Genomic DNA, 17,490 nt, shown 5'->3' on the forward strand with positions numbered 1-17,490 from the left:
CGAAAGTCTTTTGCAAAAGGAGAAAGTTGGGGGTAAATGTGAGCAATTTAAAGGTTATGAGGGTGATTCTAAATGAGTATTGACGTGGATTTCGGGAGAATTGAAGTAGTTGAATTTTACAGGTATTTAGGAGTAAATATAACTGATGATGGTAGGATGAAAGAAGAGGGCAGTTACAAAATAAATAAAGCAAGGAAGATGGCACAGTGTGTGCAAAATATTGGGAGGAGACTTGCAGTGTCTATGGATGCCAAGGTAGGAATGTATGAAGAAACTATTAAGCCAACTCTTTTTATAGATGTAAAGTGTTCAAGTTTAATGATGATAAAAGAAAGAAGATTGAAGTTGTTTTGATTGAACTGTTTGTGTAGTGTATTCTCTACACACCGTGCAGAACCCATCTATCCATACTGTGAGAGGGTGAGAAAGAAAGAGCAGGTAGACAAGTACTGCTAGTTTATTGATGTTGTCGTTGTTTTAGATTTAGCTGGCCTTGTGCCAGCACGGGCTCTTGCTCCTAGAGCAGCCCGTAACTCTATGTTGATGATGAGTCCATGAGATGGGTAGGTTAATGAAAACTTTATTATGATACATGAAAGTGATTTTGGTGGGGGTGAAATTTTGAAATGAAAAGATTTAACAGGCAAGGTTGCAACCTCTTTGAACCGTAAGGTACCCATCAGATGAGGACAAAAGTACGATAGCAGTGAGTGTTGGCTAGTGGGAGAGGCCAACAGATGGAAAAAAGAAGAATTGAGTAGTAGGCACAGGTAGCTAGTATGCTAGTTCGTGGTGATCTAAAGCCATATTCCTTGTCCGGTCCTAATTCTTGTGTCTGTATGTGTTTTGTATATTTGTTGGGTGTTGATTGTGATTGATGGAATGATAGGGGAGGGAGTGATTTCTAAAAGGGTCAGCATCTAGAGATGAATGTATGGCTTTTGATTTGTTGTCTGGGTCGGGTCTGTTGTGTCTGATTTAAGAATTGGGAAGGAGAGTGGGTGGTTAAAGGTATGGATTCTTTAGAGTTATCGTGGTGGTGGGTAGGAGCATAGGAAGCCTGCAAATTCATGGATGTTTGTCAGTATGTGCTTTGTTATTTGGGTAGCTGTTCTTTCATTACCTTCATAACTTGTTCTTAGCTGTCTGAAGTTTTGTACAGTCAAGAAGGTAGTGTTCCAGGGTTCTTCTGGGATTGTTTCACAGTACTTGCATGGTTGAGGATTGTCTACTATTATTCTTTGCCATGTGCACAGGTATCTAGCCTTACGATGGATTATGACTGCTAGGGCTCGTGACATGTCTTTGGTTATATTGTGTGGTTTTAGGTTTACGGTGTCCATGTACCATTTGGCGGTTTTGAGCCACCAAAACAGCTCTTCTGACTTTGCTTTCCTCCTGTATTTGGCAGTGTGCTGCTGCCTTGTTTTTCAGTTGTGTGAGTGAGGGGGTGATTTTAATACTAATGTTGGTGTGTAGCAACCCTTTTTTGCTAAAGAATCTGCTTCTTCGTTTCCTTGATTCCCACATGGCTCGGAATCCAGTTTAATGTTATTCCCTGTTCCTGTTTTGATGAGGCTTGCAATTGCCCATATGCTTGATAGAAGTCTGATGTTTTCTTTTGCTTTTCCTTTTGTTATAGCCTGTAGTGCTCCTTTTGAGTCAGTATGAATTGTTGTGTTCCCTGCCTATGCTGAGAGTTTTCTAGAGCTTTTGCACGGCAATCAGTTCAGTTGTAGAGTGGAGGCATTGTCAGAGAGCCTCCAGCATCCTTTGAGGGTTGTTGAGTGGACCCCAGCTGCTGCTGCCGGGATGCTGAGATCTACTGATCCATCCGTAAAATATTCATTTGGCTGCAGTTTTCCTGATTGCCTCTTGGGCTGCTAGCCTTAGCTGTTGAGTAGTGCATACCTCTTTGCTTGCGGGGGAGGACTGTAAAGTTTATCTTGAATAGTTCAGGCTCCCAGGGTGCTTGTTCTCCCGCACTCTGCGATTGACGTGTCTTCCTTGATTGCGGCAGCTTGATTTTGCATTCCTATTCTCCTTAAAGCTGCCAGGAGGTCGCCAGCATATGTCTTGGGGGGTCTAGTCTCGTGAAGCTCAATGTTTTCTTGATTTTCTCTTGAGTGGGCAGTTCCTGCTACCTTTCAGGTTTTTAGCAGTATGGATGTGTTTCTCTGATCTATTCTGTGCGTTAGAGATTGTAAGTTTGTTTCGTTTCTCAAGACACACAAGTTAGTCCACATGGGTGCATCTGTGATGAGTCTTAAGGCATTGTTTTGGATTACTTCGAAGCTTTTTTGTTCTGTGTTTGTGAGGTGAGTAAGGACAGGTGCTGCGTAGACTCCACAGTTGACCCTTGTTGTCTGTATGTAGAAGGTTCTGAGGGCATGGTATACTGCTCCTTGTTTTAGAGAGGTGATTCTTCTCATGGCATTGTGCCTGCATTTGATTTTTTTGCTTGAGTATTTCTATTTCTTTGCGTGAGAGAGTTGTTTGTTGATATTTACTCCTAGGTACACAAAAGTTTTCTACCCATTCAATGGGTTCACTGATGAGTTGTATTTCATTTTGGTTTTAGGTCATGTTTAATTGCCATTGCTTTGGTTTTTGCTGTATTGATTTTTAGACCAAGATCTGTACAGCTATTTTCAATTTGTGTTATTGCATTTCCATATTTTGGTAGGATCTGTACCTGTGTGGGGCTCACTAAGCTCACACATCGTCTGCATATATGAAAATTTCCACTCCCCTCTGGGAGGGTGATTGTGGCTACATTTTCCATTAGTACATTGAAGAGGAAGGGGCTAAGTATTCTCCCCTGTGGTGTTCCATTTTCTAAGTTGAGAAAATCTGAGCTTGCACCTTGGAAGGTGCCTCTGGCTTGTCTGTTTTGCATGTATCCTTTGACCCATGCTAACCAAGGTAGCAAGGATGACGGCTAGTTCGTAGGCTTTTTCTAAATCGAGAAAAACTACAATTGACTTTCTGTTGTTTATTGTTGCCATTACATCTGCTAGGCATTCTTGTGTGCCTATTCCTTCTTTGTAACCCATATAGTCGATGATGTAGTGGTCCTGTTTTCCATACAAGTCTGTTTAGTACCATTCTCTCTGCAGTCTTTTCTGTGCAGCTGATGAGAGAGATGGGCCTGTAGGAGTTTGGTTCCTTGGGTTTGGGAATTGGTTGTGTGTTTTGTTGATTCCATTGAATGGGTCTGACTTGCTCAGTGTATGTTCTGTTGATTATGTGCAGATGTACTTCTTGGCTGCTGCTACCATATTTTTCAGCATGCTGTATGTGATCATGTCTGATCCTGGAGCTGTGTTCTTTCCTTTTTGGAGGGCTTTGTTAAGCTCATTCATTGTGAATGGGGTGTCAGTGTCGTCAGGCTCATTGCACACTGTGTTGATAACTAGCCATCTCCCTGGATCTAATGTCACCTGCCTTTCCCTTGTGGCAGGTGGCAGATGTGCTGTTCTGGTCCTGTCAGCAAAATGTTGCGCAAGTCTGTTCGCTCTGCCTGTGGGTTGGGATGATGTGCTTGTGGTGGTCTGGTCTTTCCTGATACCTTGTTGAACCACCACCAAATTTTCGCTATTGGGGTTAGACAGGTCGTCTGTGAGAGCACCACATCAGCCAGGTTTCCGCTTTACCTCTCTGGCTGTTTGGGTTGCATGATTCATTACATCCCTTAAGACAGCATGTAGTTCATCTGTGGGTTGTTTCCTGAAGAGCTTCCTTGTTCTGTTAACTCTCGAATTCATTTCCTTTATTCTTGAGTTGTAGTACCAGCTGAATTTTGTGGGGGGTTTTGTTTGTACCAAAGGTTCTGTTTGGCATGGAAGCATTTGCTGCACTGTGTAGGCTCTTTTCAAAGTCCTCTTGCAGTTGGTTCATGTTTTGGGCTGGGTCTCATATGTACTGTGTTGCCCAACTGGTCATATGGTTTTCAAACACTAACCAGTTGGCCAGATCTGGTCTCCAACCTGCTGGAGGAGGTGGTGGTGGAGGTATTTTTGTTATCCTTATGTTAGTTTCTGTTGCAAAGTGATCGCTGGCCAATATTGGGTGCAATTTCCATGTGCAGTTTTCCAGTAGATTTTTGGATATGAAGCTCAAGTCTAGCCTTCCGCCTTGGAGGTGTGTTGCTTCATTGATATCATTTAGCAGCTTCACTTCAGGAAATTCTTCCATTAGCAGATTTATGTGTCTGCCTGCTGCATTTGTATGTTGCTGTGAGTGTAGACACGGGTGATGGTAGTTTATTGAGGAAGCAGCCCGCTTATAAAGCGGCGTGCGGACGTCAGTACAAAGACATACAAGTGACCCGAGGTCAATTGTTCTCTATGCAAAACAAGACAGGTAGCCTACATACAGATAACGCGACAATAAAAAATAGTAGATTAAACACAAAGATATTCTGACACATATGCAATATACAAGGGCAAAAAATGAATAGGTAATGAATGTACAATTACATAATAAAAATAGGGCTGATTACCCTGACCTAGGGTCAGGTGAGAGGACACCATAGAAAACAGGAGGTTCTTCACAGAAAACCCGTTTAGCGGGGACTTTACAATACTCCGGAACCACTGTGAGAGGGTGCGAAAGAAAGAGAAGGTAGACAAGTACTGCTAGTTTATTGATGTTGTTTTAGATTTAGCTGGCCTTGTGCCAGCACGGGCTCTTGCTCCTAGAGCAGCCCGTAAAAGGTAGTTTATTGAGGAAGCAGCCCGCTTATAAAGCACCGTGCGGACGTCAGTACAAAGACATACAAGTGACCTGAGGTCAATCATTCTCTATGCAAAACAAGACAGGTACATACAGATAACGTGACGATAAAAAATAGTCGATTAAACACAAAGATACTCTGACACATACACAATATACAAGGGCAAAAAATGAATAGGTAATGAATGTACAGTTGCATAATAAAACTAGGGCTGATTACCCTGACCTAGGGTCAGGTGGGAAAGCACCGTAGAAAACGGGAGGTTCTTCACAGAAAACCCGTTTAACAGGGACTTTACAATACCACATATTTTTCGGGTGACTTTCAACTGAAGGATGAAAACTGCAGATGTACATGGAAGCGGTGAAAAGGGTAGCATAGATGAAAAAACAGACCAGGTGGTTTGAGTAGTTTTGACCTGGTCTTGTGGAAAGAATGGGGTAACACTGAAATCTTAGGAGAGCGGAGGAGAGGACTGGTTAAATATCAGGGATCTTTCCTAGATAGTGACCCCAAGGGTTTTAAGCCAGCATGTATCCACCTTTGCGGCGTGTTTAGTACAAGCCCGTTGGGGATGACTGTAAAAACAAAGAAATAACTGTAAATATCATAAAGATAATGACCCCAAAGAAATATTGGTCTCAGATAATGACCCCCGAAATTTGCTGGGGTCACTATCTAGGAAAGATTCGATAATATTATTATTCAGAAGATGAACCTTTTCATATGGAACAAGCCCACAGGGGTCATTGACTTGAAATTCAAGCCTCCAAAGAACATGGTGTTCATTCGAAAGACGCAACAAGGTCATGGGAAATACAGAAAGAGGAGATCAAATATTAAAAAAAGAGATAAATTAACAAATTAATAAACAGACAAAAATGTAAGTAAAATATCAAAATACAAGTTTATTTGGGTAGTAATGCATTGCATCTTTGCTTGAACTTCTGAAGTTCCAGTTGCACAACATCCTAGGGGAGTCCGTTCCATAGTCCAACAGTGTGAGGAACAAAGGGCCACAGGAACTGAGAAGTTCGACAGCGAGGCACATTTACTGCATATTGGCGCTGCTGTTCAGCGAATCTGGTTGCTCTGGGCAGGAGAAGGGTTCAGGGATCAGTTGTTAATGTGAAAGATCTCTGTTAAAATACAACTTATGAAAAAGTGACAAAGAGGAGACCATCCGTCGATGGTCCAAAAGTGACAAAGAGGAGATCATCCGTCGATGGTCCAAGTCATAACTGCTAATATTAGGAAACGGAAACCTACAACCACGAACTATTATCTAAAAGAGATAAATCTCTGGCAGAAGCAGACATTCACACCGGAGAACAGTATTCTAGTAAAGGAAGGACAAATGACCTAAAACAGGTTGCATTGATTTTATCACTTATAAATACATGAGGTCTTATGAAGAAAGTTAAGTATACCTTAGTTTAACCAGATCACTGAGCTGATTAACAGCTCTCCTAGGGCTGGCACTTAAGGATTAGATTTATTTTACGTGGCTAAGAACCAGTTGCTTACCTATCAACAGGACCTACAGCTTCACTTTATAACGACAAATGAATTTCTATCACCAGAAATAAATTTCTCTAATTCTTCATTGGCCAGTCGGAGAATCGAACGCAGGCCCAGCAGAGTGCTGGCCGAGAACAATACCAACCCGTCCAATGGGGTACTAAAGGCCTTATGAACAATACCTAACTTTCATTCGGCATTTTCTGACACTTTCATTAGATGTTTCTCAAAAGTAAGATGTGAGTCAAAAGTTACACCTAGAATAGTTGAACCTGAAGGGGAAAAGGTGTGAAAAATCTGTAAGAGATTTGCTAACAAATAATGTTCTTGTTTTACTGGAGGTCAGCCTCATACCCCACCAACTACACCATTACTGATTTGGTCCATGTCCTGGGAGAGGCTGAGGGCAGCTTCATTTGCCATAAGTGGAGACTTTACTACACCCAGAAGTGCTGCATCATCGGCATACTGAACAATCTTGTTTTCCAGCCCAACAACCATATCACTTGTGCACACTAAAAATAACAGTGAACCAAGAACCCTACCCTGTGGAACTCCAGACACAATAGGTCTTGGTTCACTAAAGATCCCATGAACAGCAACTTGCTGCTGCCTACCTATAAGGAAATCTTGAAGTAATCCTGAAACAGCCACCCACTTCAAGATTCTGTAAATAAGTGCCTTGTGATTTACTAAATCGAAAGCAGCACTAAATCTACTGAAATTACTCTGCGCTCAAAACCCTTATCAAGTTTCTCTGTAAATGGCATGTCAAGTCTTAAAGAGCATCACGGGTACCTAACTGCTAACAGTCCTTTAGATTTCACATATTTATATGATAGCTTAAAAGTAAATTTTCAGCAGCTTTGGAGAACACGATGAGAACATAGATTGGCCAGTAGTAACTGCAGCAGATAGCCTATACCACTCTTTGGAACAGGTACTATATTACTAAGCTTGCACTTATCCGCAAGATACTACATAAACATAAAAATCTGTAGAATCTATTAATCTTGGGAGACAACACACTTGAAACATTTTTTTAAAATAAAGGGAAGAAACCATCAGAATCTTCTCCACCCCAGCTGTCAAGATTATCCAAAATTTTCTTAACATCCCTGGAGCAAAATGCAAATTTTGTAAGAATAGGTTCAGGATGATAGCTATCTGGGAGAGGGTCATCCTCAGCTGATTGCTTAGCTTCAAAAGCTCGATGAAGCAGTTCAACCTTTCCCAAGGGCCAGTAACGTATCTACCATCGTCTGTTAGTAGTGGTGGAATGGAAGACGAGCCTGACCCAAAGATAGATGATGCCAATTTGGTCCACCACAGTTGAGGCTGAATAATTCCTACAAGTTTTCTCTTCAAGGAATTATTATATTTTCTCTCGGCTGTATGGTAAGTTCTATTCGCAGCACGGCGAGACAACAAGAATAGTGTAATTTTCATGTGAAAGATTTCATCTCCATGTGTTGAATTCAGTCTGTTTGTCATGGTAAGCTCGTCTACATGTATCATCAAACCATGTCTGGCCATTTGTCCTGAATTTGATGACCTTTCCAGGGACATACCTTATTAAAATAGCCATCAGCATTTCATTTAATTTCTTCTTGGGATCAGGATCTAATATAGCATCTGAAATATTAAGTACCTGACAAGCTTCAGTAATGTGATCCCAATTGGCTGTAGATTTCAACCAGACCGTTTTTCCAGTGGTGGCATTATGAATATATTGATTCACAGATATGTCCATCTCAGTGGTGCATGATCAGTAGTGCCAGTTCACATACCCTGGACTTGACAATAGCTGGAACATCTGTGAATATTGAATATGGGGTCTAATCTACTACCAGAAATATGTATGGGTTCCTCAGTTAGCTGGACAAAATCGGAGGATACACAGAGCTCAAGAGCAGACCGGCCATGTTGGTTTGTGGAATCTGAATTTAGCCATTCGCTGTGCTTTGCAGTACAGACTCCACAAATATCCAATGAAGCATTTGAATACGGTAACTAGGCCATGTAAATCCTTTCCAAAAGACAGTCATGTATAGAATCGTCGATATTTGGATTACGTAAACAGCAAATACTTAAACAATGTAGAAATTACTGAAAATTTTCAAACAAAGAACATGGCAACTATAATCTGTTCAACATTCTAAGATCGCTAGGGTGGGGCCAGGAAAAGAATTATACATCATTGCCAGATCTATTTATCCTTTTAAATATCACCCTCTAGGTTAATCCCTTGTTTATAGCTTTACCTGAGGTGTGTCATTTACTGTACTTTGTTTTCTAAAGAAACAACGAATAATTTTTGGTTGTTCTTAATGATTTTCCATTCTTTGCGTGCTTTTTGGAAGTAATAATCATAGTTCTTATAATAACACCATAATGTGTTTAATGCATTAACACTCTTAAAATTTGTTTGGGTGGTTCGGCAGGAATGGCTTTTCAAGCCATTTGATTATTGTCCATATTCCATATTAGCATTTGTTTATGGTTACATGACTGTATTTTTTCAGTGCTTCTGTAGTTTAAATAAGCTACTTATCATTTAGGAGAGGAAAATAAATTACTGTTAATTACAGGGCACCCTTGTTGTTACTTTAATATGAAATATTTTAAAATAATACAAACAGTTTATGTCCTGGGAGTAAAGATGTTGGCTGTGGGCAGATTTGATCCGTTTTGTGTATCCTTGGGCTATCAATACTGTCCAGCGACTGGCTGCTTGAGGTGACCACTGTCGTTATTGTTTTAGATCGAGCTAGCCATACAAATGCCCTCGCTGACCATGTGTCAGGGAAACTGAGGCTTGGCAGCGGCAGCCAAAAATTATGCCATGTCTCTTTGTTTTTATGAAGATAAATTAGGCTTGTACTGCAAATATGTGAAGCCTAATATGTTTCCATGTTATCTTTCAATGAATTACATTTCTTTTTAAATTCCACTTGAACAAGCTCTAACAAGGCAAAACTTTTAATCATAACGAGACGTTTGACATCGGTGTATTCTTTTCCTGGCCCCACCCCAGCGACTTAGAATGTTAAACAGACTATACACTCCAAATTTTTCTGACGATAAATAAGTCGTCATCGTCTGGACTTAGCATACAGTATACAGCCATACCTTGCACATGTGGGGCGTTATGACGATAAAGTCGGCCACCAAACCCTGGGATTAAAAACTCACCTTTGACTTGTTACCACTGTACTTACAAGAGTCTCAGATAAAAACATCAAATCGTAGCTATGGTCAGAACTCTGAGATTATGAAAATTTTACCTTAAGCCCCAAATATTTTAGTGACATATGTACTTATGCAAGTAATGGCCATAACATCTGGTAAGTGCAACTGTGCTAGATTGAGGTGAATTGCAGGGTGTGTAAGGGATTTGACATCTTGCTTATGAGCACTAGTATAATGATAGTTAGGTTATGAAGCGGCCAGTGCTGTGGTAGTTCATACAAAATTCACTAGTATTCAAGTATGAATGCAGGCGACTATTTTCTGATATTTTCCTAAAGCAACCCATTTTAGGTATAAATATATTACTTATATATACTGTATGTATATGTATGTATATATATATATATATATATATATATATATATATATATATATATATATATATATATATATATACTTTCAGGTTCCTTCCCATGAGGATAAAAAGATGGCTCTAATTTTGACCTTTGATGACAACACCTGACTAAGGGTGGCTGCACTCTGGCGAACAGAAAGGTTGAAAAGTGAATATACTCGAAATTACCAATAAGCTAAGGGATGGAGGTAAACTTATGTTGTCCACAAAATAGTAAATTCACTAAAAAGATATCAGAAAATGAAATAATTACAGGAGCTATCAATGGAGCTCTGTGGCACTACCAGAATTACGTTACTAAAATCACAAACACTATAAAAATGCCACAAAACTGCAGGCTTTTAACACTACACCATCGTAGGCTAACAAGCACTAGGTAGCCTATGAGCGAGGATCCGAAGAATGCACAGGATGGGGTACGTTAAGCAAGAATGGGGCGCACTGATAGTCCGGATATCTTGACCGGATATGGCACCGTTGATCTACAGTTGATATCACACAACAGGTACTCGAACCAAGAATCTGCAATAGCAGGAATGTTGGAAACACATGAAGGGACTTGAGTAATAATGATCTTGGAATACATAAGCAAAATATCAAAACACTGGTTATGTAACAGTTATGGTAAAAACACATGTACGCAGATTAACACAAGTATATGCCACTATTGAGAACACAATCAACACAATCAAAATCACAACACTCTCTGAGGGAAAGTAAAGGTTATGGATATTGGAAATCGGGAGAACAGGTGGAAAACAGGTAGGATAAAACTGGTGAGGCCGATAAACAACTTCCAATCACATTACCTTAGTCCATGGGCAAGACATGAGGTTTGTAGAGCCCAGTTTCCGCAGTAGGGCGTCATTGGAATCGTTGTCACTTAAGAGTTCCCCACCATAGAGGAAATAAGACAAAAGTATATGGGTGCTGATGGGCTAGCAAGACATCAGCGTGCAGAGGGTAAGGCAGCTGGTTAAGACAATCTTGAGTGTGACAGCGTAAGGGCGACGTCAAGTACAACTCGATCAGAGTCTCGTGGTAGACTTCTGGACAGAGAGACATCGTCAGGATAACTAGCAGAGTGACGTCTTAGGAAAACTAGCAGGGTGACGCCTCAAGAGTGACTAGCAAAGAGTGGTCCATCAGAGCCTGCATATATACGACAATCAGCGCCGTCGGTGGTTGTGTTTTGACATTTCTGACAGCCTTTTCTTAATAGGGTCACCTATTGTCCTCTTCTCCAGGCACATTGCTAATCTGGCCGGGTACCTGGAAAAGTCATTGAGTGCCGTGCCGGCCGATGAAAGGTTCAAGGAGGAGAGGTAACCATGGTATGATAATTAGATGGGAGAGCCGAGGATGAGTAGGCGGGGATGTAGGTGTGGGTCAGGTCAAGACGGTGACCGTTAATGGCAGGGCAGGTAGTTGAAGTGGAGGGGAAACTCCTCAGAGCGAAGTGACAAGATTGGCTAAAAACAGTGGCTAGGGAAAGAACTCTCAAAGGGGTCACAGTAATTGCAATCAGCTGCTGAAATCATCACCTCAAATCAGGATTACTAGGGTCAGGTCAAATCAGTAATGACTTGGGGTACAGTCATGCATTAGTATCTCATTTAACACCTGCGTTGGCTTAACTCAAAGAGGGAAGGCATGGGAACACTCGAGTGAAAACTCCCAAAACAACTAGTACCGCTTTCAAAATGTACATTAACTTATATTTGGAAAGGAAACGTTTACATTAACTTATATATAGCCTACACATCTCATAATCACAGGGAAAATGTGTTAGAAGCAATGCCAGAACCAGTCAGGACCTACTAAGGGATTCAGAGCTGATGAAACAGGGTTTTTCGGCAACACTTTATCAAAGCATCGGATAAAGGTGAAAGTTGGGAAGTCGATATTTTATAACCCTACCTAAATTTTGCAAGTATTATTTAGTACCCAAGTTCAATAGTTCTGGTACTTATCAGAGTAAAAGTGTGTTTCGTATGCCAGAGCCATCAAAATCGCAGGTAAGGGTTTTGAACACAATAGTGAACTTAACCTACGATGTCATGAGGCTCCAACCACAGTGGAGAGAAGTTTACATACGGGGAAAACTTCTCTTCGCTATGGCAAGAAAAGATTTGTCATCGTCCCCTTGACTGCATTACCACTCTCAATAGTTTTATTATTATTATTATTTGAAGGGAGTAGACCCTCTTTTAAACTTTCTACTTTACAAATAATTCAATGTATGTAATTCATCCACATAACGAACCAGTCTTTAGCTCTTTTGTTAGATCTACATCTATTCAGGGTGGGAATACAGACAATCTGTTTTGTTTTATCTCAGGTTTCGACACTATAGCCTTCTATTTGCAGCAAGTCAGGAGCGGTCACCAGAAGTAGAATTCGGATGAAAAAGAGGTCTGCTCAACTCCTTCCATATCCCCCATGTAAGCAGGGCTTTGTCTACCTCCTTACTGCGTCAGTAGATGAATTGCTGTAAAGAGAACGAAAAAGGGACCTTGAGCAGGTACCTCTAGGATACATCATCGCCCACATAGTTAGCCCAGGTGGGAGGCAACTCCACCCAATTGGGGAGACCTTGTCTCTTTTGGCCTTGGATTGTCTAACAGCTCCTGCCCACACTTCTGGGGTGGCCAAGTAACTATTACCCACTACAGAAATTATTACCTATTTATGCCATAGTAAATCTTGCCACAGGTCTTCTCGCTTGTATACAAAGTGGTGAGCCGTAGCACAAATACAGTCTTGCAACCACAGGGACAATTCCATATCCTGCTGGCCATTATCAGATTTGTTGAAGCCTGGGCTGTGTAAACGATAGTGACTTATTGCCTACCTGGTGGATGGGCGGAGCCTCATGACATCATATTATGCTTAGCCACGAATGGTTTTAGGATCCTTGTCTGTGATTTTCTCGGTTCTGGCATCGGCGACTTCGTTTTACTCTATAAATATCAAAACTACCGAACTTAGGTACTAAATAATACTTGCAAAAATTAGGTAGGGTTATAAAATATACACTTCCGAACTTCACCTTTACCTGATGCTCTGATAAAAAGGTATTGCCAAGAAACCATGTTTCATCAGCTCTGAATCCTGTAGTAAAACCAGTCTTTTACTTTTTCCTGTGGTTATGCGAGATATATAGCCTAAATCACGTCAGTTTATATATATATATATATATATATATATATATATATATATATATATATATATATATATATATATATATATATATTGTCGTTACTTACAATAACGACATGGAAAATCAATTGTTATTGAATATCTGTTTATGTTGTATATGGAAAGTGTTCTTTTATATCGCGTGGTGTCAAGTGGAGATGTGCAGGTTTGTGTACAAATGAATGTTTTATTTATATTTAGTTGTAATAAGCATTGTTACCAAAGAATATTGTCTTGCGAATAGTTTGTATAATTGGTTAACAATGCGATGTAAATTGTTTGATAGTTTTGTTCGGTTCGTGTTGTTTTGGTGGCTTAGTTCGTCTTGTTGTTGACTCTTATCGTGAGCGGACGAGGCCAAAGTCGTGGGTATGCGGGTGAGAGCGAACGAATTATTTTCATAGTGAGAGGTGGTCACGCGGACCACACTCAGTTCGTTCCTCAACTTTGTAATGTGTGGTTAGGTAGCCAGAGGATTTAGTGAACAGAATTTCGCTTCGATTGGATTAAACATGTCGTTCCTTCCCAGCGTTTAATAAAGTAGATGGATGAATCAGCCGAAGTTTGGATAAGTATCATATATTTGATTTGCCTTGATCAGGATACGTCGCTTGGGATATGCATATCTACGAGTGGGATTCCATGACTGAGTAAATTGAATATATATATTAGTGGTATCGTGGTTTACCCGTGCCTATCATAATCCAAACCCGGCAATTGCGTCAATAACATCATATAAAATTAGTAAGTAATAATTTATGAGTAAAACATAATATAATATGGTATGTCCTTTTATGGAAATCTTTATAACACAACGCAGTGCATTCTTTAAGTAGAGAAAGGGTCATGAATTCTCTAAACGAATCTGGTAATTTATAATTTTCTGTAATTGACTGAAGTCATTATGTGTTGTCGCTCGTTTGACCCTAATGAGTAACAAGATATGGTGCCGTGACCAGGATCATTAATAATTTGTGATAATTTTCGGTATTTCTTAGTTTTTGAAATCGATCATGTGGTAATTCTTTGGTTTAGTCACATGTGGTACGATTAGCACCGTTGGTGATTCTATAGGACATTTACGCCAGTTTTTCTTGCTATTAACTATGTTATGTTGATGTTTTGCTGAATTATGCCTGCCTTCCCTAACCTTGTTGTATCACTTATAGCGTTTTCTTTAAAATTAGTTTGCGGTATCTTGCCTACATAAACAGACGTGGTTAACCCTTTCCCCCTTTTTTTTTCTCTCTCTTAGTGAGGTGCCGCAAGAAACATTAAATTTACTTTTTTTCGTGCAACTTGTAGGTAGGAGAGTATTCAGGCTTAATTAAAAGTTTTTTTTTAATATGATGATTAATTAAATTAGTAAGGCCTTGTCCTGCTTGCCTTAAGCCCTAATTTTGGTTTTGTTATTTTCCCTTACTTTGAATTAAAGTAATTTTCTCTTTTGTTAATATATTATTATTTCTCATTTATCAATTTAATAATGAATCTTAAAGTAGCTATTGTGGGACATTCTCATGTCACCCATATGGAGAATTGTTTTCATAGTGGTAGATCGGCATTATTGGAACCCTTAGAATATAAGACATTTGGTAGACCAGGGGCTGTTACAACCAACCTTTTGACACCTGCCCTGATAACCGAACTTACCACCTATGGGCCTAGTATCACTATCTTGTTCATAGGTAGCAATGACTTAGATGTACCCGGAGATGATCCTAACCTGGTGAATAGTATTCACACAAATATTCTAGGTTTGGTAGAAGGTCTACGTACAGTTAATAACTCAGAGGTTTTTGTTATGTTAATAGAAATACGTAAAACACCATCTAGAACCTCTGCCGAAAACTATCAAAAGAGAAAAACTGTTTAAACAAAAAATTAAAGAGAAATACAAGAGTTAGGGTGATCCCTACTCTATTAACAGAATGTGATTTAGCAAGAGATGGGATTCATTTTCATCATAAAGTTATAGGGCCTTGGCTCAACGTATTTGCTTTGAGTCAAGTAAATATGTGAAAAGTAAAGGGCAGTAGAAGGTGAGTAGGATCGTGGTTACCCCGTCCTTCCCTTCAGATTAGGAGCTGGGTTAAGTATGGTACAGGGCCTGCACATCCCACTACACACATATAATAAAATTTCTCCTTTTCATTGATTGTTTAATTTGGGAGAAAATTATTGGGTGATGAGTCACCTTTGTGAAATTTTATGAATTTAACTTTTGAACCAGTTATTATAGTTTGATGCATATTTATTAATTATTGAAATTGTGAATATATTATATTGTATTTGTATTTTCTGAGTTTAGTCTTGTCACAATGGAGTCATTGACGCATAGACGTGGCGGTTATAAATCCGTTATCACACGTTTTCTTGGGAAGATGACCGGAGTGATCGATTCGGGAGACATTGATGCTATAACTTCCCTTAGGGATTCTATTGAAGATAATTTGAAGAAAGTTCTTGCTTTGGATGAACAAATTTTGGATTCAGTTACAGTAGAAGAAATGTCTGATGAAATGGTAAATCAAGCTGAATATGCAAGAGACGTTCGTACACGTATCAGCAAACTCAATAGCTCCATTACTAGCTTTTTGAAATTAATAACTTCTCCATTCGATCCGCTAATGCAACCACCACCACTACCTAAAGCCAGTATTAGATTGCCCAAACTGGATCTTCCGCATTTCTCTGGAGATATATTAGAATGGAATTCCTTCTGGGAACTATACAGTGTGTCAATACACCAGCAGAAAGACTTGGAACCAATTCAGAAGTTTTCATATCTAAGAAGTTTGCTCACAGGAGAAGCTTCGAAATTAATCTCAGGATTTAAATTTGAGGCTGCCAATTATCCACAAGCTGTAGCTCTTCTCCTATCTACTTATGGGAAGAGAGATGAGATTAAACATGTTCTGGTGAGAAGATTGCTGGAAATGGAGTCTCCTGCTGCCAATTCTGAATCACTGCAAACTTTCAGAGCTAATTTTGAATGCTCAATAAGATCGCTTGAAAGTGAAAAGCTGGAATTAAATGAGCTTTTTATACTATTTTGCTCTATACCAAATTGCCTAAAAGCGTCAGTGAGACTGTGAAGCGTAGGTGTGGAGACGATTGGTTGGTATTAGACACCTTTAAGAAATACCTAGAAGAGGAAATTAGCAATTTAAGAACTTTTGTTTCAACTGATGTGAATAAATCTGAAACTCTGTCGTCAATATCTACCTTCACAGTAAATCAATCCCAAGCTGTTAGACCAGAAAACAAAGGAAATGTGAATAAGTCCAGTCATCAGCAAACCAGAAGATGTGCTCTTTGTGATAATGAACATTGGTGGACACAGTGCAAAACTTACGCAACAAGAAATGAAAGGTTGAATCGCATCAGAGCTTTGCAGTTGTGTTTTGTGTGCGCTTCTAAGAAGCATTTTAGTGTGGACTGTGACAAACCAAGTTGCAATAAGGGTTGTAAGATGAGACATCATCGCATCTTATGTGATAGAGACCAAACAGGAAAACAAAGCAAGAATAAACCAAGTGGTGTACAAGTGGGAACGCTATCAGTAAATGAACAGGACAAAACAAATAAGTTGGGTAAGCGATCCATATTACCAACAGCAACAATTCCCTTGAAAGGGAAGAAAGGTCGCATGGTACGACTAAGAGGGCTGTTGGATACTTGTGCCGAGAGAACGTTCATTAAAAGATCAGCTCTAGAGAGACTGCAATATAGGTCCAAAGGAGTTGAAAAGATAGCCTTGAGAGGTTATCTAACTAGTAAACCTGTTCATGAATACGAGATGATAAGCGTCGCCATACCGCATAAAGGTGAATTGATAATAATGGACTGCATAGTGGTGGATGACCTGCCAGAATATGCGAAGAAATTCGACGTTAAGAGAAGTTTGAGGTCGTTATGTAAAACTAAGATCAGCTTGGCTGATAAAGATTTCTGATTTGCCTGTTGAAAATCAATCAACTATTCAATTGTTAATAGGGGTTGATAATGTTTACAATATTTTGCATCCAGGGTTCAAAAGGGTTAGAAATTTAATATTGCTGCCGACCATATTCGGTTATGTGGTGACCGGCACATGTAGTGCTCCCCCACTAGGGAGAGACTCATGTGACTGTTTTGAAGCTAGCTGTACAAACTGAAGAAATTGAAGCTACTAATAATGAAAATCCCAAGACTGATCTGGACGCGTTGTGGAGTTTGGACAGATTGGGAATAGATTGCAGTGAGTTATGAGAACAAGACCAGAGGGTCTTAAAGGACTTTGAGAGCACTATTACCTATTCTGAAATTGATAAACAGTATGTTGTGGCGTTGCCGTGGAAAACCAATAGATTCAGATTGATGACAAATTTTGATTAGCCATGAGCAGACTTCGACAGCAGAGCATCAAGTTTCAGAAGGA

General features: G+C 39.7%; 1 protein-coding gene across 1 annotated transcript; it reads left to right on the forward strand.

The window, feature by feature from the left end:
• Positions 1–15,451: 15,451 nt before the first annotated feature.
• Positions 15,452–17,025, forward strand: LOC136834117 (uncharacterized). The gene is made up of 2 exons (XM_067096375.1): positions 15,452–15,988; positions 16,210–17,025. The coding sequence occupies exons 1-2, from the start codon at positions 15,452–15,454 to the stop codon at positions 17,023–17,025; spliced, it is 1,353 nt and encodes a 450-aa protein (XP_066952476.1).
• The last annotated feature ends 465 nt before the right edge of the window (positions 17,026–17,490 follow it).

The sequence above is a fragment of the Macrobrachium rosenbergii genome, chromosome 53 (assembly GCF_040412425.1).
Source record: "Macrobrachium rosenbergii isolate ZJJX-2024 chromosome 53, ASM4041242v1, whole genome shotgun sequence".
NCBI lineage: Eukaryota > Metazoa > Arthropoda > Malacostraca > Decapoda > Palaemonidae > Macrobrachium > Macrobrachium rosenbergii.